General features: G+C 45.4%; 2 protein-coding genes and 1 non-coding gene across 6 annotated transcripts in view; 1 reads left to right on the forward strand and 2 right to left on the reverse strand.

Moving 5' to 3' along the window:
- The window catches only part of Coq10a (coenzyme Q10A), a 21,319-nt gene continuing 434 nt past the window's right edge, over positions 1-20,885 (forward strand). The window contains exons 1-5 of one of the 3 annotated variants that reach the window (XR_016534014.1): positions 1-333; positions 921-1,067; positions 2,553-2,745; positions 3,928-4,029; positions 19,436-19,631. Coding sequence is in view for 2 of the 3 variants with exons in the window: in XM_090327313.1 (XP_090183439.1) it covers positions 209-333; positions 921-1,067; positions 2,553-2,745; positions 3,928-4,029; positions 4,547-4,714 (735 nt within the window). In the remaining variant the exon portion in view is untranslated. Of the gene's footprint in view, positions 334-920; positions 1,068-2,552; positions 2,746-3,927; positions 4,030-4,546; positions 5,272-19,435; positions 19,632-20,885 lie in introns of those variants that run through there. The other 2 variants (XM_090327313.1, XM_090327314.1) reach the window with 2 other exon arrangements.
- The window catches only part of Cs (citrate synthase), a 27,097-nt gene continuing 12,769 nt past the window's right edge, over positions 6,558-20,885 (reverse strand). For both annotated transcript variants that reach the window (XM_090327304.1, XM_090327306.1), the window contains exons 2-11: positions 20,833-20,880; positions 20,216-20,323; positions 17,509-17,574; positions 16,394-16,525; positions 15,942-16,130; positions 12,577-12,776; positions 10,594-10,723; positions 10,383-10,484; positions 8,979-9,188; positions 6,558-8,087 (exon numbers count right to left, since the gene is read on the reverse strand). In XM_090327304.1, coding sequence (XP_090183430.1) covers positions 7,917-8,087; positions 8,979-9,188; positions 10,383-10,484; positions 10,594-10,723; positions 12,577-12,776; positions 15,942-16,130; positions 16,394-16,525; positions 17,509-17,574; positions 20,216-20,323; positions 20,833-20,880 — 1,356 coding nt within the window. In that variant the 3' untranslated portion in view covers positions 6,558-7,916. The remainder of the gene's footprint in view (positions 8,088-8,978; positions 9,189-10,382; positions 10,485-10,593; positions 10,724-12,576; positions 12,777-15,941; positions 16,131-16,393; positions 16,526-17,508; positions 17,575-20,215; positions 20,324-20,832; positions 20,881-20,885) is intronic.
- On the reverse strand, positions 16,982-17,111 carry LOC150067058 (small nucleolar RNA SNORA40). Its single transcript, XR_016534667.1, has one exon. It is a non-coding gene; the product is annotated as a small nucleolar RNA SNORA40 (small nucleolar RNA).

Genomic DNA, 20,885 nt, shown 5'->3' on the forward strand with positions numbered 1-20,885 from the left:
CCGCAGCTGCGGTCACCGCTTCAGTGCTAGCGGACCCAGCCGCCTGGGCGGGAGCAGAGGGTCACAGCAGCCGCAGCCCCGAGGCGCCGCCGCTGTCCCCTGAGCGCCAAGGCGTGGAGTCTACCCGGCGGCCCCCACCCCTACCCCGGTGCGCGGGCCGGAGCGCGTGAACCAGCCGCGGCCTCAGGGCCCAGGGAGGGTCGCGCGCATGGCCTCGGCGGGCGCGCGGCGGCTCCCGGCCGGAACGCGCGCGGCCGCTCGGAGCTGCGGTGGCCTCGCGCTCCGCCGGGGCGCGCTCCCGGCCCCGCCCCCCGGTCCTCCGCGACCAATGAGGTGAGAGCGAGGCGCTGGGAGTTCGCGCCCTGGGAAGGGGTCGCCTGGCACCCCCGAGGTTCCGCGGTGGGGGGGGGGGGCGGCCCCGAGTTGCTGGCCTGGCAGCCGTAGTGCCCTGGAAGCTGAAGTAGAGCTTTGGAGAATGCTCTTACAAGTTGTACCCTCGGGGTACGGTGCCAGCCCACTTCTTGGCCCCAGTGGGAGATCGGCTATTAACCGGGCTGCAGGGGCCGGGGGACGTGTGTGTGCGCGCGCGCGCGTGTGCGCGCAGCGGGGGAGCGGGAGGGTGCTTCTTGACTGCTTTTGCTTGAGCAGAATAGCCCCCAGAGCCACTGTCCCTTCGCACACTCGCCTGTTTTCAAGCCCCACCCCAGGCCCTGTCCTTAGCGGCCCTCGACCTTTTGCACTCGTGACTGCCTGGCTCGAGAGTCTGCAGAGTTGCAGCAGGTGTTGGAGGGGAAAAGCTTATCCGGGCGACCTTCCTCTGGGATGAGCCCTCCTTCCCCTATAGTCTGGAAATGATCGAACCCCAAAAAAGAGAGAGAAAAACAAATCGTGACGTGTGTTTCTTTTGCTTTTGGCCTTAGGTTTCTGATTTCCTGCAGCCTTCTCCTGCCCCGGGCTGCCCAAGCCTTGGCAGCTGAGGCTGGCATACCACCTTGTCGTTCCTTCATGGGTTTTGCAGCCCCTTTCACCAACAAACGAAAGTCTTATTCAGAGCGGAGGATTATGGGGTGAGCATCCTCCTCTTCTCCACTTAACTGTATCTAGGTACACTGTAAGGGCATAGATGGTGATTAAGATTCACCCCAGGACCAGCTCCGCCTTTCTGATGGTTAATTGAAGAGTCACAGACTTTGGGCTTTGAACCGTTATCCTCAGATCTCAGCCTCCTCAGTAGCTAGGATTACACTTCTGGCTTTTTCTGTTTATGTGGTACTGAGGAATTGATCCCAGGGCTTCATGCATTCTAGGCAAACACTCTACCACTGAGCCACATTCCCACTCCATTTGTTTTATTTTTGGCAGTCCTGGGGCTTGAACTGAAGGCTTGGGCAGTTCCTTGAGCTTCTTTTGCTCATACCACGGGAGCCACAGCACCACTTCAGGCCTTTTCTGTTTATGTGGTACTTAGGAATTGGACCCATGGCTTCATGCATGCTAGGCAAGCACTCTACTACCGAGCCACATTCCCAGCCCTGGACTCCCTTCCCGTTCTTCTAGCCAGTTTCTTTTTTTGTTGGTCATGGGGCTTGGACTCTGGGCCTGGGCACTGTCCCTGAGCTCTTGAGGGAAAGACTACTGCCCTACACCAGGCCTCAGGGTTGTCCCTGAGGTCTTCAGCTCAAAGCTACTACCTACCCCTTTGTCAGTGCCACTTCCCATTTTTGGAGATTTATTGGAGATAAGAGTCTCTCCTGCTTTAGTGTCGGGCTGGCTTTGAACTATGATCCTCAGATCTCAGCCCCCTGAGTAGCTAGGATTACAGGTGTAAGCCACCTTGCCCAGTATGTCCTCTTTTCTTCTTGGTTTTGTGTATTTTAAGCAAAATGAACCAGCAAAAACAGAAATTGTATTACTTCTCTGAGGACCCTTTCAAAAATTATATTAACCAAGGGAATGATATCTTGTATGTGTGTGTGTGTGTCAGTGTCAGTTCTGGGCTTGAACTCAGGGCCTGAACTGCTTTTACTCTAGACTAGCACTCTACCACTTCCAGAATTTTCTGCTTATGTAGTACTGAGGAATGGAAACCAGGGCTTCATGAACGCAAGGCAGGCACTCTATCACTGTCCCATTTCCAGCCTAATACCTGTCTTAATGACCACTTGGTTATCTGCTAGCAACAAGGCATCCTAAATATTTTACAAAAATTTCCCTTATCCCTTACAAGAAACCTATGAACCATTTTATATGCAAGAGAATGGAGGCACAGGTAATTTACCTAGGTTCACATTATTAGTTGTAGAGCTAAGATCTGATTCTGTGTGAGAGCCAAGAAGAAACTGATAACTCCTCTGCAACTCTCTCTTGAATTCAAAATTACGTGAAATAGTGCAAACTATACAACATAGACATGTAAGTTTGCATTAGGCAAGTCATCTTTAGTTCCTGAAGTTGTATGACTATCTGGCAAGCGTAGGTGTTGAGGATCAATGCCAAGTGGGAATCTGACCCAGCTGGCAGTTCCTTGGCCTCTCTGATTCCTTTTCCCCTAGGTTCTCCATGCAAGAAATGTATGAGGTGGTGTCTAACGTCCAGGAGTATCGAGAGTTTGTGCCCTGGTGTAAGAAGTCTCTGGTGGTATCCAGTCGTAAGGGTCACCTGAAAGCCCAGTTGGAGGTTGGCTTCCCACCTGTCTTGGAGCGCTATACCTCTGCAGTTTCTATGGTCAAACCTCACATGGTCAAGGTGAGGCCTGCCTGAACAGGACTTTTTTTTTTTTTTTTTTTAGTGCACCTTAGTACTTCACATTTAAGGGCTTGGGCTGGGAATATGGCTTAGTAGTACAGTGCTTGCCTAGCATGCATGAAGTCCTAGATTTGGTTCCTCAGTGCCACATAAACAGAAAAAGCCAGAATTGGTATAGCACTACTAGCCTTGAGCAAAAGAAGCTCAGGGACAGTGCCCAGGTCCTGAGTTCAAGTCCAGGACAAAAAAAAAAAAAGGTGTTCTGGAGGATCACAGTTCAAAGCTAGTCCAGGCAGGGAGTCTGTGAGATTTCCTCCAATAAACTACTTACAAAAAGCCAGAAGTGGTGTTATAGCTCAAGTGGTAGAATTCTAGCCTTGAGCATAGAGGCTCAGGGACAGGAGGCTAAGATTTTAGGATCTCAGCTCAAAGCTAGCCTGGCACTAAACATCACGAGACTTTTTTTTTTTTTTTTTTTTTTGCCAGTCCTGGGCTTGAGCTCAGGGCTTGAGCACTGTCCTTGGACTTTCTCCAGGCTAGAGCTCTACCTCTTGAGTCTCAGCACCACTTCTGGCTTTTTGCTATGTATATGGGATACCGAGGAATCGAACCTGGGTCTTCGTGCATGCTAGGCAAGCACTCTACCACTAAGCCAAACTCCTGGCCCATCATGAGACTTTTACCTCCAATTAACCACTAGAAATTGGGAAGTGGTGCTGTGGCTCAAGTAGGGCAATAGCCTTGAGCTGAAGAGGAGCTCAGGGACAGTGCTCAGACTGAGTTCAAGCTCCACGACTGACCAAAAAAAAAAAAAATCTAATAAGACATCAGAGCAGAAGGAAGGGTAACAACTTTGATTATTTATTTCCCAGTCCTGGGCTTGAGCTCAGGGATTGAGTACTGTCCTTGGACTTTCTCAAGGCTAGAGCTCTACCACTTGAGCCTCAGCACCACTTACGGCTTTTTTTTAATATGTGTTACCGAGGAATTGAACCCGGGTCCTTGTGCATGCTAGGCAAGCACTCTACCACTAGGCCAAACTCCCAGCCCAGCTTTGATTATTTTTACATATGGGGGATCCAACCCAGGGCCTCACAAAGGACAAGTGTTCTATCATGTAGCAACATCCTCTAAGCCTTTCTTTCCCATCTCCTAACTTAGTAACTAGCTGTGTTATTCTAGGCCGTTTGCACTGATGGCAAGCTCTTCAATCACTTAGAGACTATTTGGCGATTCAGGCCTGGTATTCCTGCCTACCCCCGAACCTGCACTGTGGACTTTTCGGTGAGTCAAGCAGCTTTGTAACAGGTCTAGGACTGGATATGAGGGAAGAGCTGTATCAGTGTGATATTCGTTAACACCAAACTTTTTTTTTTTTTGCTGGTCATAGGGCTTGAACTATGGGCTTGGGTATTGTTCCTGAGCTATTTAGCTCAAGGCTGACGCCCTACACCTGGAGCCAGAGCACCACTTCCTGTTTTCTAGTGGTTAATTGGAAATAAGAGTCTCACATTCTTTAGTGGCCAGGCTGACTTTGAACCTTGGTCCTCTCCTGTGTAGCTAGGATTACAGACATGAGCTACTGCACCCAGTGAAAACACCAAACATTTCTTAAGTCAACAAGTTTTCGTGTGTAAGCTTGTATCAAACTTTTACTCTGCCCAATCCTAAATTCATGTTCTTGAGGGAGTCTAAAACTGGAGTGGGGGCGGGGGATGACAGATCAAGTACTTCCCCATTTGGCCAGGGGCTACTGACTATGGATTTCAAGAGATTCTCATTCTCTCTTACACATTCCCAGATTTCCTTTGAATTTCGTTCTCTGCTGCACTCCCAGCTGGCCACCATGTTTTTTGATGAGGTTGTCAAACAGAATGTTGCTGCCTTCGAGCGCCGGGCAGCTACCAAGTTTGGTCCAGAAACAGTCATCCCCCGTGAACTGATGTTCCATGAGGTGCACCAGACTTGAGGCAAAGGATTGCTGCCCTGTTTCTCTTCTACTTCCCCTTCCCATTCAATCCTTATTTATTTTGTTTGGCTGCAACTTTGAGAGGGACCTATGTTCATAGTACTGTTTCTCTCAGTTTTATAAAAATTGGGCTCTGTGCTGTCTGAAAGTATGGAAAAGGCAGGGGATCTGGAATAAGAAAAGGTTAGGATTTTCTTTGAAGTTCCATATACCCTCAGCCTTCTCCCCTTAGAACAAGGACTTTTGTCACAGAGTCCTGTCAGGGCACTTTAAATATATGACCAGGGGAAGAAAATTAGCTACTTGAAGACTTGAGTAAACAGAGCTTTTTCTCAGATTCAGGGGTTCTGGGTGGTAACTTTTGTTTTAGATTCCTCAGGAGACAAGGCAGCCTGCTTCAGTTTAAATAGATCCATGCTGTCTGTCTAGTAGAGTGATTGATCAGTTCCACATGGTAGATAAAGAAGTACTGAACAAACTTTTCTGAACTAAGGGGTTGCACCTTATTCTTCCACTTGAGTTTTTATAAAATCTTAATAAACTGAGTGTGAATTTGCCTTTTTGTATTATTTCTTAGGGGAGAGGGGCTAATGTACATATAGCAAGTTGAAGAAAGCCATTGCTTCCTTTCCCAGGGGAGTAAAGGTGTAAAAAGCCTCTGGACAAAGTGTCCCTGCTAACTATAGCAGCACATTCTCCATTCCAGCACCTCTATCCTCCCACTTGTCTATTTATAGCCTTTACACAAGGTCATTTGCAGTGTCTCAGGACAGAAACATATAGTCTCAGACCAGAGACTATATGATGCCCTTCCCTTGAGCTGATGCCCAAGAACCACCCCTTCTTATTTGGGGGTGCTGCTTAATGAAAGCTGCAAAGGAAAGTATGTACTTCATGACAAAGTAGAGCCCTCTACTGTTCAGGTCCTGGGCTGGTAGTCTTAGTTCAACTTGTTCTTTGTATCTTTGTCTATTTTACTCACCCAGTGGCCTAGACTTTTTTTTTGGGGGGGGGGGGCAGTCCTGGGGCTTGAACTCAGGGCCTGGGTACTGTCCTTGGACTTTTTGCTGAAGGCTAGTGCTCTGCCACTTGAGCCACAGCACTACTTCTGGCTTTTTCTGTGTATGTGGTTCCAGGAAATCGAATCCAGGGCTTCACGCATGCTAGGTGAGCACTCTACCACTAGGCCATGCTCCAGGCCACTAGTCAAGTTCCTTGATGAGTCACATAAGCAGTTGTGATGCTTCAGCCACAGTCCTCGAATGTTCACTCTACTTTACTACAAACTTAGGAAGGAAGGAAGGAAGGAAGGAAGGAAGGAAGGAAGGAAGGAAGGAAGGAAGGAAAGGAAAGGAAGGAAGGAAGGAAGGAAGGAAGGAAGGAAGGAAGGAAGGATGAATATAGGCTAAAGCTAAGGGACTTCCTAACCCCAAGGAAGAAGCCTCCTTGTGGAAATCTCACAGGGAGCCTGTCCTTTGATGCATAGAATAACTTACAACTGCTGGGTGCGGTGGCTCATACCTGCAATCCTAGCTACTCAGGAGGCTGAACTCTTAAAAATTTTGGTTCAAAGCTAGCCAGGCACTTAAGACCGAGAGACTCATATCTCCAATTAACTACCAGAAAACCAGAAATAGCGCTTGGCTACAGGGATAGGGCAGTAGCCTTGAGCTAAAGAGCTCAGGGACAGTGCCCAGGCCAGAGTTCAAGCCCCATGACCCACCAAAACAAAGAACAAAAAAAACCCTAAAACTTACAGGCCATTAAGTTCAAGACCTGATTATTCAGATTCTTTACTTCAAAATAAAGACTCCTCCAGGAGTTATTTAGTAGCAGGCTCAAGCATTGTTAATAAAAACATTTATTTATTTATTTTTAAATTTTATACAGAACAACCTGAAGTTTGCATCATGACAACAGTTTCCCAGGGTTTTACAGTGTGTCCATCTCAACAATGTAGTTCTGGGGTTTGGGTTCCACACAAACACAGGCAGGGGTTTTGGGAAAAGGGGCACAGCAGGAGTGTGTCTCAATCCTTTCTCAAGGAAAACATAGTGGAGCATTCTGAGTCACTGAAAATCTGTGCAAATGGGGCTTCTAAAACAAACGCTGTTCTGTGCGCTCTTGAGGAGGGGCAGGAGACTGATAAATAAGGGGACAATTCTGGTGGCAGGAAATGACACAGGGAGGTTTACTATTTTGAATGCCCCCAGCCCTTGTTCTGGATACTCAAAGAGGACCATCTCCAACTCTGAATCACTTCGTTCAAAAAAGAAATGCTAAAACCCTCCGACCAGACCATGAAAGGGCTGGCCATCCCTGAGCTTCTGGTGTATGTGCCACAGCCTATTAATAGAGAACAAAAAAGATCCCAGGAAACAGATCATTGGGTAGTGGCTTGGATTCTGTAAAAGTGAAAAGCTTAGTTCACATTAAGTACTGAGAAAGCCAAATGACTAAAAGACCACAGTTCAGATAGACCTGCTCGAGGTCTCTATACGGACCAACAGGGAAAGACCTAGAGTATCCTCAGCTTGAGGCACAGCAGGTATAGAGTCTGGAAGGAGGTATTCAGGCAGCAGGAAACCGAATGCTCCCAGACCCTAATTTCAATGGGCTAATTTTAAAAAGAGAGCAAATCAAACACTGGGTGCCACTCACAAGTGTGATGCCTTTATGGACACCTGATAGCATTCAAAAAAAAATGTTGCAAACATGTCCAGCTAACCAGTAAGTCTTTCTAGGAGATGTCTGTGTGTATAGCACAGAGGACCATTAGGTTTGACAAGGCTGGCAATCCAGCATTAATTCCTATGGAAATAAAAGAAAAAAAAATCTGATCTGTTGGCCTACAGGGCTGGGCAAAGAAGCAAAAGCTCCAGAGTGATTGCAGATTCTCTGAAACCTGCTTTGATTTGAGGGAAGAAGAGCCAGATTTTCAGTCTAGAGTTGGCAGGTGGGTGGCCGACTCTAACCCATACCACATGCAATTAGTTCTGGTCATCCTATAGTTGATGGGCAACTCATACTAGGCAGAGAAAGGGAACTAGTTAGGGAAGAAGGGGGTCACTTTTCATCTTTTAAAGTCTTAGTTTATATTTTAACTTCAAATATATTCAGTGCCTCAGATACAATTTAATCTTAAATCTTTAAAGGCCCCATGAAACAAAAGTATACTTTATTTCTTCCTGCAACTCTAGTTTTACCCTGACTTAGAGTCCACAAACTTCATCAGACCATCTGTGCTCATGGATTTAGGCCTTTCTAGGGGGAAGCCTAGGGCTCGGCTCCAGATGAGCTGTGCCAGCACACCCAGTGCCCGAGATACCCCAAACAGGACTGTGTAGTAATTCATCTCCGTCATGCCATAGTACTGTAAGACAGAAGAGAAAAAAGCTTTGTTAAAGGTTCAGAAGCAGAGCTAAGGATGGATGTAGGTCAGCGGTAGAGTGCTTGGCCACCATGCACAAAGCCCTGAGCCCAATCTATACACTCAGGAGAAAAGGAAGCCCAGAGGTGGTGGTATTATACAAGTCCAGCGTGAAAGGAACCTGAGAGGCCCCATTTTCCCTTTTTCTCTAGGGACTTAGCCCAGTCAGCCTTAAATAGAAATGACACTAAGAAAAGTACAGTAACTGGGATTCTGAAAAGAGAGCAGTACTTATCTTCACCATAAACAACGTTATCAAAGGATTCTGTAAGAGTTCTTGCCACATCTTAGCCGGGCACAGTGGCTCATGCCTATAATCCTAGCTATTCCAGAGGCTGAGATCTAAGGATCACAGTTCAAAGCCAGCCCGGGTACTAAAGAAAGTGAGACTCTTTTTTTTTTTTTTTTTTTGCCAGTCCTGGGCTTGAGCTCAGGGCCTGAGCACTGTCCTTGGACTTTCTCAAGGCTAGAGCTCTACCACTTGAGCCTCAGCACCACTTCTGGCTTTTTTCTATGTATGTGGTACCGAGGAATCAAACCCGGGTCTTCATGCATGCTAGGCAAGCACTTTAACCACTAGGCCAAACTCCTGGCCCCAAGAAGGTGAGACTCTTATCTCCAAGTAACAACTAGAAAACTAGAAATGGTGGTGCTATGGCTCAAGGTGTAGGGCGGTAGCCTTGAGCTGAAGAGCTCAGGGATAGCGCTCAGGCCCAGAGTCCAAGCCCCTTGACCAACAACAACAGAGTTCTTGCTACGTCTTAGGGAGCTGATTTTGTGCATGGCAGAAGAACAGTAGGATGTGGTACAAATTAGAAGGAAGGGAAGACTCACCTGAAGCAGCACCCCACTGTGAGCATCAACATTGGGCCATGGATTCTTGGCCTTGCCCTGCTCTAAGAGGATATTGGGCACAATCTTGTACAATTGAGCAACCAGCTTAAACATGGGATCATTAGGCAGGTGTTTCAGAGCAAACTCTCGCTGACAGGAGTATCGTGGATCAGTCTTCCTTAGTACTGCATGACCATAGCCTGGCACAACCTGTAAAGAGCATATTTTTTTTGTCTTTTTTTTTTGGCCAGTCCTAGGGCTTGAACTCAGGGCCTAAGTGCTATCCTTAGGGTTTCTCAAGGCTAGTGCTCTACCACTTGAGACACAGCACCACTTCTGGCTTTTTCTGTGTATTTGGGACTGAGGAATCAAACTCGGGTCTTCGTGCATGCTAGGCAAGGACTCTTACCACTAGGCCAAAATCCTGGCCCCCTATAACTTTTTTTTACTTTTGCTGGTATTAAGGGCCCTGCACTTGCTGGGCTGACACTCTACCATTTGAGCCATACTACCAGCCTGTCTTATTATTGATTATTTTGGGAAATGGAGCCTCTTAGACTTTTCTGCCCAAGCTGGCTTTGAACTAGAATTCTCCAGGTCTATCTCCTCAGTAGCTAGAATTAAAGACATGAACCATTGGTGCCAGGTGAGTTTTTTTTTTTTTTTCTTTCTTTCTTTTTTTCTTTTGTGTGCATCATGGGGCTCGAACTCAGCCTGGGCGCTGTTCCTAAGCTCTTCAGTTCAAGGCTACCACCCTACCCTTGAGCCAAGCCTCACTCCCTGTTTTCTAGAGGTTAATTGGAGATGAGTCTCAGGTCCTTTAGTGCCCAGGCTGACTTTTTTTTTTTTTTTTTTTGCTATTCCTGGGGCTTAAACTGAGGGCCTGAGCACTGTCCTTGCTTTCCTCAAGGGTAATGTTCTATGACTTGAGTCCACAGCACCACTTCCAGCTTTTTCTATGAGTGTGGTACCAAGGAATGGAATCCCGGTCATTGTGCATGCTACACTCTACTACTAGACTAAACTCCCAGCCTGCCAGGCTAGAATATTTCACCCCTAAATCGTAAGGGAGAAAAAAAAAATTCATCTACTCAAAGGACTACATGGTTTTTTTTCCGCTGGTACCTATCTTGGGTTCCAGTGCTGGAGTGCTGTCCCTGAGGGTTTTTTTTTTTTTTTTTTTTTTTTGCTATGTAGCCCACACTGGCCTGAAACCTGCTAATATAACAAAGTGGTCTAAAACTTATGACCTGAGTCTCCTGCTTCAGTCTTCTGAGTGCTGGTATTATAGGTGTGTACCACCCTGCCTGGTTCCTTGTTTTGTCTTTATTCCTTAATTACTCTAATACAATGGCAGGATTTGGGTCTAAGCTTCTTTCATAGTTGCTAAGCATCTTTGCTCACCCGTCCTGAGTTGAGTGTGTTCCAGATGTAGTCTCGTAACTTCTCATCTGACACATCTTTGCCAACTTCTTTCTGTAACTGTGTTAGCCAGACAAGCACTTCCTATGAATAAGATATGGGGAAAAAAGGAGTATCAATAAATATGCCAGGATCAGGAAAAAAAACATGTGGACAAGAGAAAGATGAGGAGGAAAAAAATTACATATCTTACCTGATTTGCCAATCCATGTAGAGGCCCTGCCAGCCCATTCATGGCTGCTGCAAAGGACAGGTAAGGATCTGAAAGGGCACTGCCCACCAGATGGCTGGTATGTGCACTTACATTGCCACCCTCATGGTCACTATGTGGAAAAAGAGATAGACAGAGAAGTTTATAAAAACACAGACCATGTTTTTACACATCATAATCTAGCCTAGTAATACTTAAACGCCTATAAAGACATCCTAGGCTGGGAGTTTGGCCTAGTGGTAGAGTGCTTGCCTAGCATGCACAAAGACCCAGGTTTGATTCCTCGGTACCACACACATAGAAAAAAGCCGGAAGTGGTACTTAGGCTCAAGTGGTACAGCTCTAGCCTTGAGAAAGTCCAAGGACAGTGCTCAGGCCCTGAGCTCAAGCCCAGGACTGGCAAAAACAACAACAACAAAAAAAACCATCCTACTCTCGCTATTAGCTTTTGTGCATTAATCCATAGATGTATAAAACTTAATGTGTCCCTAACTCTCCCCAGCTATTTTTCTACACCTTAGTACTTTTCTTCCAGTTTTGAGGCTCAAATCCATAGCCTTTCACATGCTAGGCAAATACTCCACCACTGAGGTATATCCCCACCACTTTTTCAGCTTCTGGCAACAGCCAGAAGAGGGAGCTACTGGAAAGCTAAAGGAACGACACTGTTAGCAGACAATGCTCCCAGACAGAAATATCACCTAATCTTAAAATGATTTTGGTAATTTCCCGAGCTTTTTGTCAGTCCTGGGGCTTGAACTCAGGGCCTGGCCTCTATCTCTGAGCTCTTTTGCTCAAGGCTAGAGCTCTACCACCTGAGCTACAGTGCCACTAGCCACTTCCTGGTACTTATTTTTGGTGTTAAATGGAGATAAGAGTTTCACCTATTTTCTGCCCTGGGCTGGCTTTGAACCACAATCCTCAGATCTCAGCCTCCTGAGTAGCTAAGGGGCTAGGACCACAGGCATGAGTCAGGTCTTTTTTTTGGGGGGGGGGTGTCCTAGGGCTTGAACTCAGCCTGGGCATATCTTAGAGCTCTTCAGCTCAAGGCTACCACCCTACCCCTGGGCCTGGGTGTTGTCCCTGAGCTCTTCAGCTCAAGGATACCACCCTAACCTGGACTCAAGCCCCATTTCTCCTTTTCTAGAGGTTAATTGAAGATAAGAATCTCAGGTCCTTTAGTGCCCGGGCTGACTTTGAACCTTGATCCTCAGATGTCCGTCTCTGAAGTAGTTAGGATTACAGGTGTGAGTAGTTAGGATTACAGGTGTGAGCCACTGCTTGGCTGACTCAGGTCTTTTGATCTTCCTTTCTTAATAGGCCATTTTTTTTTTCTCCCATGAATTATCCCTTAAGACATGTTTCTGCCTCCTTGCATCAGATCATCTCTTTCCAGATAAGAACATTAATAAGGAGTTTAAAAAAAAATGGGGGGGGGGGGCATGGGGCATGAACTCAGCCTAGACGCTGTTCCTGAGCTCTTTAGCTCAAGGATACCACCCTACCCCTTGAACTACAAGGCCACAGTTTTCTAGTGGTTAACTGGAGATAGTCTCACGTTCTTTAGTACCTGGGCTGGCTCTGAACCTTGATCCTCAGATCTCAGCCTCCTGCGTAGCTAGGATTACAGGGGTCAGCCACTGCACCTGGCAAATTTATTATTATTATTTTTTATGGGGGTCATGGAGCCTGAACTAGGCAGGGGCAATGTCCCTGAGTTCTTCAGCTCAAGGCTACCACTCTACCCTTGAGCCAAGCCTCATTTCCTGTTTTCTAGAGGTTAATTGGAGATTAAGAGTCAGGTCCTTTTGTGCCTGGCTGACAATGAACCTTGATCCTCAGATCTCAGCCTCCTGAGTAGCTAGGATTACAGGCATGAAATATAACACTTGCTGGTTTTTGTTGTTGTTTGTTTTTAACTCCAATCCAGGTACCTGGTGGCTATGATTTCAGGACCTAGCTCACCTGTGGATGGTGAGGTACAAACGCATAAGCTCAGTAAACTGAGCATCAGTATATCCTAACATGTTGGTGAAATTGTGGGACCAGTCCAGCTTAGAATCAATGGCCCCAATACTGCTTCCCTCCCGATAAAGATTCCGGTAGATCTTCGCTGCAACACAGGGTAGCTTTGCGATCAGATCCATACAGTCTTCATAAATCAACTGATGACAGAAAAGGAAGATGGAGAAAAAAAATGGAATTATGAGCAAAGAAGAAATAGGCAGTTGATACTCTTTGTCCTATATAGATTGGGTTACATAGCTTCATGGGTAGATACTGGGAGATATATATATATATAGTGTTTCAAAATAGGGAATAACAATACTATTAAACTATTATGACAGCAACTAACTTGTGTGTGCCTGCCAATATTGGGTGCTGAACTGAAGGCCATGTACTCATTCTTCCTCAGCTTTTTCACTCAAGGCTGGTACTTTAGCATTTGAGCTACTCCTCCACTTCCAGTTTTTTTTTTTTCTGGTTAATTGGAGACAAACTCTTAATACTCAGTTAAATGCCAGATTCAGGTCTGAACCCTGATATGTTTGTGACCTTTCCCACTATACCATGATTTTGCATTAATTAGACACTATATTTTAATCTTTTCTTTTGAGCCACAGCACCATTCTCAGCTTTTTGTGTATGTGGTATCAAGGAATCAAACCTAGGGCTTCATGCATGCTAGGCAAGCACTAGGCCTACCACTAGGCCACTCTCCTGCCCGCCCCCCCTCCCCTCCCCCCCCCCCCCCCCCCCCGCCTTTTAAATTCTTGTCTTGGGGCTAGAACCTGCATGCACAATTCCTCAGAAACACATATACAGAAAAAGCCAGAAGTGGTGGTCAAGTGGTAGAGTGTTAGCCTTGGTAAAAAGCTCAAGACAGTGCCCAGGCCCTGAGTTCAAGCCCCATGACCCCTGAGTTCAAGCCTCACGACTATCAAAAAAAAAAAAGCTTCCAGGGCTTAACGGTGGCGCTAGGCTCAAGTCGTTAAGAGTGCTAGCCTTGAGCAAAAAGGACAGTGCCCAGGTCCTAAGTTCAAGCCCCAGGACTGGCAAAACAAAAACAAAATACCAGCTTCCACATGGCCAGGTAGTGATGGCTTATGAATGTAATTCCAGCTACTCAGGAGACTGAGATCTGAGAAATGAGTTCTGAAGACAAAGCTGAGACACATTTATCTCCAATGAACTAGCAAAAAGCCAAGCAAGCCCAAAGTTCAAGCTACAGGACAGAGAGAGAGAAAAGAGAGGGAGGAGGGGAGGGGGGGGGAGGGAGGGGGAGGGGGAGAGGGGGGAGAGAAAGGAAGAAAGGAGGAAGGAGGGGGAGGGAGAGACAGGGAGAGGGGGAGGGAAAGGGAGAGGGAGGGAGGGAGGGAGAGAGATAAAGAGGGAAAGAGGGAGAGGGAGAGAGGGAGAAAGGGAGAGAGACAGACAGACGGAGACAGAGAAGCTGGCTCAACTCTTGCAACTCACAAGACTATGCTCTTTAAAGTTATAAAAACCTAGGTGAGCAGTGCATCAGTGGTTCAAGCTTGTAATTCTAGGTACTTGATAGCTGAAAGGTCTAAGAGTATTTCAAAGCTGACTCAAAGCTAGCCCAAGCAAAAGTCCATGAGACTCTATATCTAATCACTTAGCAAAAAGCCAGGCTGGAGACATGGCTCAAGTGGTGGCTCACTAACCATGAGTCAACAAGCTTAGAGACACTGCAAAGGTCTTTATTTAAGCCACAGTATGAGAGTAAGAGAAGGAGGGAAAGAGGGAAGGAGGGAGGGAAGAAGGGAGGAAGGGGAGTCAGCTGAATTGGATGTAGCTAAAATGCCTATAATTTTAGTCTTTGCAACTAAGGGAGCAGGATCTCAAGTTCCAGGTCAAATTGGTCTACATATTGTGAGACCCTATTTCTATAAAAACACAAAACAAGACAGCTGAAGCTATCATGTAATTCTACTTAAATCAAGACAGAGAAAAGAACTGAAACATTAAGTCTGATCTTTGAGATAATAAAAGCCCAACCAGTGGTTCACACCTACAACTCTGGAGCCTGAGATCTGAGAATCATAGTTCAGAGTCCAGACAGATTAAGTCCAAGAGAAGTTATGGCTCAAATGGTAGATCTGTGAGCAAAACAGTTGAGTACAAGGCTCTGACTTGAAGAGAGTTGAAAACCTGGTTCTGGCGCACACACAGATTAAAAAAAACAATTATATATACATATGAGAAATTGCCAGGTGCTACTGGCTCATGCCTGTAATCCTAGCAACTCAGGAGGTTGAGATCTGAGGATCTCAGCTCAAAGCCAGCTCTGGCAGGAAAGTCTGTGGGACTCTTGTCTCCAATTAACCTCCGTTAAACTGGAAGTGGTGCTATGGCTCAACATGGTAGAGCCATAGCCTTGCACTGAAGAGCTCAGGGGCAATGCCCAAGCCAAGCTTGAGCAGAAAAGCTAGGTTCAAACTGCTCTTAAATTTATGGGCTCAAGAGGTCTTTTGCCTTAGCTTCCTAAGTAATGGAGACTACAAGCACATACCACAGTGCCAAGAGTTGGCAAAGACAAAGTATGATGATTCATACTTCTAATCCTTACACTTGGAAGGGTGAGCCAGGTCAGACTATACAGTACACAACAAGTCACTGAAGTGTATCTGTTCCCTAGAAAGGAATTCTGTTCTTCCCATATGACCTATTTCAAAACAAAAACCAACTTTATAATTGGCTTAGCTGGCGTTTCTCTAGTTTGCAAGATTTCTCAAAGTTCTCCTATATGTAAAATCATGTTCAGGGATCCTTCAGCTGAGCAACATCCTTGTCAATGACCCTACAGTCCTGTTTACATCCCTCTACTGGAGCAAAATTATGAAACTGTATTTATTTCTTTTTTACAAATAAACAAATCATAAAACTACCCTGATAGGAATGATGTCCTATTTATCTTTGTAATCATAAAAGATAAAAATAAATATAAACCTACAGTGATTTCCCCTTCTCCCCAGCCCCCCTTTAGTGCTGGTATTGAATCCAGAACCTTGAGTATCCTAAATACATGCTCAAAACACTCAGCCAAAGTCCAACTTTTTTTTTCTTTCAGGTCTTGAACTCAGGTCTGGGCACTGTTCCTGGGCTGGCTTTGAACCGTGATCCTCAGATCTCAGACTCCTGAGTAGCTAGAGGTATAGGCATGAGCCATTGGCACTTAGCCAGCTTTCTAAAATTTGTTACATAAATTTCTAGAATAAGTCAAGTAGGAATCTTCGCAAAAAGGCTTCTTCACACTCAAGTCCTCTGAATCCCCATCATAAATCAATCACTTATCCCAAATTTCCTACCTCCCAGTACTTGGCTCGGGTGATACCCTCTGCATATGCCCGGGCAAAGTTACTTTCACTGTTGAGGGCTGTTATAGCTGCACTGAACTGAGACATCGGGTGTAGATTGGTGGGAAAGTTGTCCAACATAGTGACCACATGAGATGGCAGAGCTGCTCTCTTTGCCCATTCTTGTGAGAGCCAAGATACCTACAGAAAAGGAGACACTGATCAGGATACTAGTCAAGAAAAGGAGAAAAATAAAAGAGCAGTGACATCTGTAAAGAAAACTTAAGAGCAAGTATGTAGCCCAATCTATTTTGGTAACAATTCTCTGCTGATTCCTCCTCACACTGTACATCACCCACCGCCAGATCAGGATTAACTGTTTTAAGACTAAGAAAGGCAAAGAGGGACAGGAAGGGATGAAGGGATAATGTCCTTCTGCCATACCTGTAGCTCTTCTGTCATACCTGTTGGTCTGTAGGAATCTCTCCAGTTACCAGCAGCCAAAATAAACCTTCAGGGAGGGGTTCTTCCCCATCCTTAGCCTTGGGCAGCTTTTTCTGGCATTCAGGAATACTAAGGCCTCTGAAACGAATGCCCTTGATTGGGAGAAGAGTAAGAAATTACATTTCATGTTTTTTAGCCTTTAAATATACTATATATCCTAGTGGTAAGAGTGCTTGCCTAGCATGGATGAAGACCCAGGTTCGACTCCTCAGTCCCCTGAGGAATTACAGGCCTAAGAATACAGGCCTGAGCCAACGCACCCAACTGTCCCTGACCTTCTGTGCTCAAGGCTAGTACTCTATCGCTTGAGCCACAGCACCACTTCCAGCCTTTTCTGTTTATGTGATACTGAGGAATCAAACCCAGAACTTCATGCATTCTAGGCAAGCACTCTACCACTACTCAGCCTCCTATCAGTAGCTAGGATTAGAGATGTAATCCACCAGTGCCCGGCTTTTTTTTTTTCTTTTAAAGCACTTACATCAGCTTTATTCTCAGAGCCAACCTGTGAGTTAACAAAACCCCACATTGCCAACTGCTGTAGTAATCATATTCCTTCTTACACGTGCCAAAATTTCATATTCAGCAATGAGTTCTGGGTTGCAAAAGAAGATCTACTGTTTGCACCTGTCTATAAGGCTTTGTTACAAATTAAACAAAGAAATACACACAAGTGTTCCATTATACTTTTTTTTTTTTTTTGGATCCTGGGGCTTGAACTTGGCTTGGGTGCTGTCCTTGAGCTCTGCAGCTCAAAGCTACCACCCTAGAGGTTAATTGGAGAAAGGAGTCTGAGGTTCTTTTGTGCCTGGGCTGGCTTTGAACCTTGATCCTCAGATCTCAGCCTCCTGAGTAGCTAGGATTACAAGCGTGAGCCACCGTGCCCATGCCTGGCCCCTATACTTCTAATATATTGAAAAAGTAAACTTGCTCACTATTCTATACTTCTGTTCAAAAATGAAAGTGGTGCATTGTGTTGTTCTACTCTGTACTGGTCTAACAATGCATGGTTTAGTTTGCAAACTGTATGGTTGGTAAACTGAATGTTATCAGTGATTGCTATGAGATATCTTACCTCATCAGGATCAAGAACTGATGTTTCATACACTAGACCCTTCATGCCTCTCATGCCACCATACATCTAAAGGAAAGAACAAGAGCATGTGACCAGTAGTCAGATGATTCAAGCATGTCAGAACTTCATGAATTTGAGAGAAGGAATTTTATTTTCTAATTTGTAGGATTTCACTTGGGGGGTGGAGGAAGGAAGATTTGGATTTGGATTATGGAGTTAAATTACTCAGAATATATTTTCTTTCTTTTTTTGGGGGGTGGGAGGCAGTTCATGGGGCCTGAGGGCTGTCTCTGAGCTGTCTTCAGCTCCAGGCTACTGCCCTACCCTTGAGCCACAGCCCCACTTCCTGTTTTCTAGAGATTAATTATAGATAAAAAGTCTCAAAGGTGGGGCCGGGAGTTTGGCCTAGTGGTAGAGTGCTTGCCTAGCATGCACAAAGACCCGGGTTCAATTTCTCGGTACCCCATATACACAGCAAAAAAAAGCCGGAAGTGGTACTGTAGCTCAAGTGGTAGAGTGCTAGCCTTGAGAAAGTCCAAGAACAGTGCTCAAGCCCTGAGCTTAAGCCCAGGACTGGCAAAAAAAAAAAAAAAAAAAAAAAAGTCTCAAAGGGCTGGGAGTTTGGCTTAGTGGTAGAGTACTTGCCTAGCATGGACAAAGATCCCAGGTTCATTTCCTTGGTACCACATAAATAGAAAAGCCAGAAGTAGTGCTGTGACTCAAGCAGCAGATCCCTAGCCTTGAGAGAAAAGCCCAAAGACAGTGCTCAGACCCTGAGCTCATGCTCAGGACTGGGGATAAAAAAAAAGTCTCACGGCTTTGTAGTGACAGTACCTGGCTGACTTTGAACCTCAATCCTCAGATCTCAGCTTATAGGAATGAGCCACCACACAGGCCTTTTTTTTTTTTTTTTCTTTTTCTTCCTTTCTTTTTTTAAGAAAGGTACATTAGCAAAGACTGCTAATACTAGAAATAGACTTCTTTTCTTTCTTTTTTTTTTTTGGTCAGTCTTGGGGCTTGAACTCTGGGCCTGGGCTCTGTCTCTTCAGCTTAGGGATACTGCCCCACCCCTTGAGACACAACGCCACTTCCAGTTTTCTGATGGTTTATTGGAGGTAAGAGTCCCATGGATGGGGCTAGAAGCCTGACCTAGTAGTAGCATGCTCACCTAGCATGCACATAGTCCTGGGTTCGATTCTCCAGAACCACATACACAGAAAAAGCTGGAAGTGGTGCTTATGGTTCATGTGGCAGAGTGCTAGCCTTGAGCAAAAAGTGTCCAAGAGCAGTGCCCAGGCCCTGAGTTTAAGTCCCAGTACTGGGGAAAAAAAAAAAAATTTCTTGGACTTTCCTACCCTGGCTGACTTTGAATCAGGATCCTCAGATCTTAGCCTCTTGAGTAGCTAGAATTACAGGCAAGAGCCACCAGCACCAGGCATGAACTCAGAGCTTGGGAACTGTCCTTGGACACTTTTTGCTCAAGGCTCACACTCTGCCACTTGAACCATAGCCCCACTTCTGGTTTCTTTTGTGCATGTGGTACTAAGGAATTGAACCCAGGTCTTTGTACATGTGAGGCAAGCACCCTACCACTAGGCTATGCTCCTGTCCCTTTTTTTTTGCTAGTCATGGGGCTTGAACTCAGGGCCTGAGTGCTATCCTTGGGCTTTCTCAAGTCTAGAATGCCACCACTTGAGCCACAGCACCATTTCTGGCTTTTCCTATGTATGTGGTACCGAGGAATCAAACCTGGGCCTTTGTGGATGCTAGGGAAGCACTCTACCACTAGGCCAAACTCCCGGCCCAGAAACTGTATTCCTTTAATGTGTCTGCCTCTAATTTATTTTCTTAATTGTATTTTTTTTTCCCTCTGACTACCTGTAACTTCTCCCAATTCACAATCAACATAAACTGCATGAGACTACAGGGTAATGCAAAGGATACCAATGCTAAAAAAAAGTTAAACTGAGCTGAGTTTGTCAAACTCTTAAAGTTAAAGAAGTCATACTAGTGGGACCATGGTTTAATTGGATGTCTGGAAGAACAGTAACTCAAAATATACAGACCTGTCTCCAAAGACTGAGGGCTGAGAAAAAGACGAAAAACAACTCGCTCTTCCACAGGTGAATTACATTAGGTTTGATTATGGTTATTTTTTTTTTTGCCAGTCCTGGGGACTTAGGGCTTGAACATTGTCCTTAGGCTTTCTCAAGGCTGGAGCTCTACCACTTGAGGCACAGCACCACTTCTGCCTTTTCTATGTATGTCGTACCCAGGAATTGAACCTTGGTCTTTGTGCAGGCTAGGCAAGCACTCTACCACTAGGCCAAACTCCCAGCACCTAGGCGTGACTATTAAAGATATATAGAAGACTGTAATCTTAGCTACTCAGGAGGCTGAGATCTAAGGATCAAGGTTCAAAGCCAGCCTGGGCACAAAAGGACCTGAGACTCTTTATCTCCAATTAACCTCTAGAAAATGGGAAGTGGGGTATCCTTGAGCTGAAGAGCTCAGGAGTTCAAGCCCCATGACCATTCCCCCCCACCAAAAAAAAAAAAAGCTATATAGAAGAATCTAATCTCTAATAAACAATGTAAATCCCATCATGTTTTTGTATGGGACAGAGTCTTGAAAGAGGTGGGTAAAGAGAATAGTGCTTTTGCTGAAACCCATTACAGGGCTAAGTTTCCCAGCTAAGCTACCTTACCATGTCCACCGTAATTTGGCCCACCACCGTCTTGCCATGTTGCTGCTTGAAAGCCTTAATTCTGGCTTGCTCCTTAGGTATCATGTTGGCCAGTATATCTTTTAGGTTCTAGAAAAAGAAGGAATATGTGGTCAGTAAGTTTATGAGACTTCTTCCTGTAAAACAGGCATGTAAGACTGCTTTTGCTTTATTGGTAGGGTGAAGTCTATTCACCTACTTTGTCTGGAGAGATTAAGGTAAAAGAATTAGGAAGGGGTGAAATGGAAGTAGGACCCAAGTGCCAGGGCAAACTTTTTGTATATAGAAGAGAAGAATCTAATGGATAATGGAAATGGCTGCAATGTAAATAATCTTATTGCCATTAACTACAACTTAAATGAATAAAAGCCAAGTCTGTTGGTGTATATCCATAACCACAAGACTGAGGTGGCTGAGACCAACCTAGGTTACATACTAATATCCTGTCTAATAGTAGTCATAATAATAGTTACAACAATGGCAATAAAAGATACTTCCAGGAGACTCAGGATAATAGGCTGAGTAGTTATCAAATGTTCTGTCCCAGGGTCAGATTTTGTTTTGTCCCAGTGATTTTGTGTTCTTTTCCCAAATCTTACCGTAGAAGCACTAGCATGCCGGGCAGCAAGAACAAGACAGGATGAATTCTGAA

The sequence above is a fragment of the Megascapheus bottae genome, chromosome 2 (genome assembly GCF_031878675.1).
Source record: "Megascapheus bottae isolate mThoBot1 chromosome 2, mThoBot2.hap1, whole genome shotgun sequence".
NCBI lineage: Eukaryota > Metazoa > Chordata > Mammalia > Rodentia > Geomyidae > Megascapheus > Megascapheus bottae.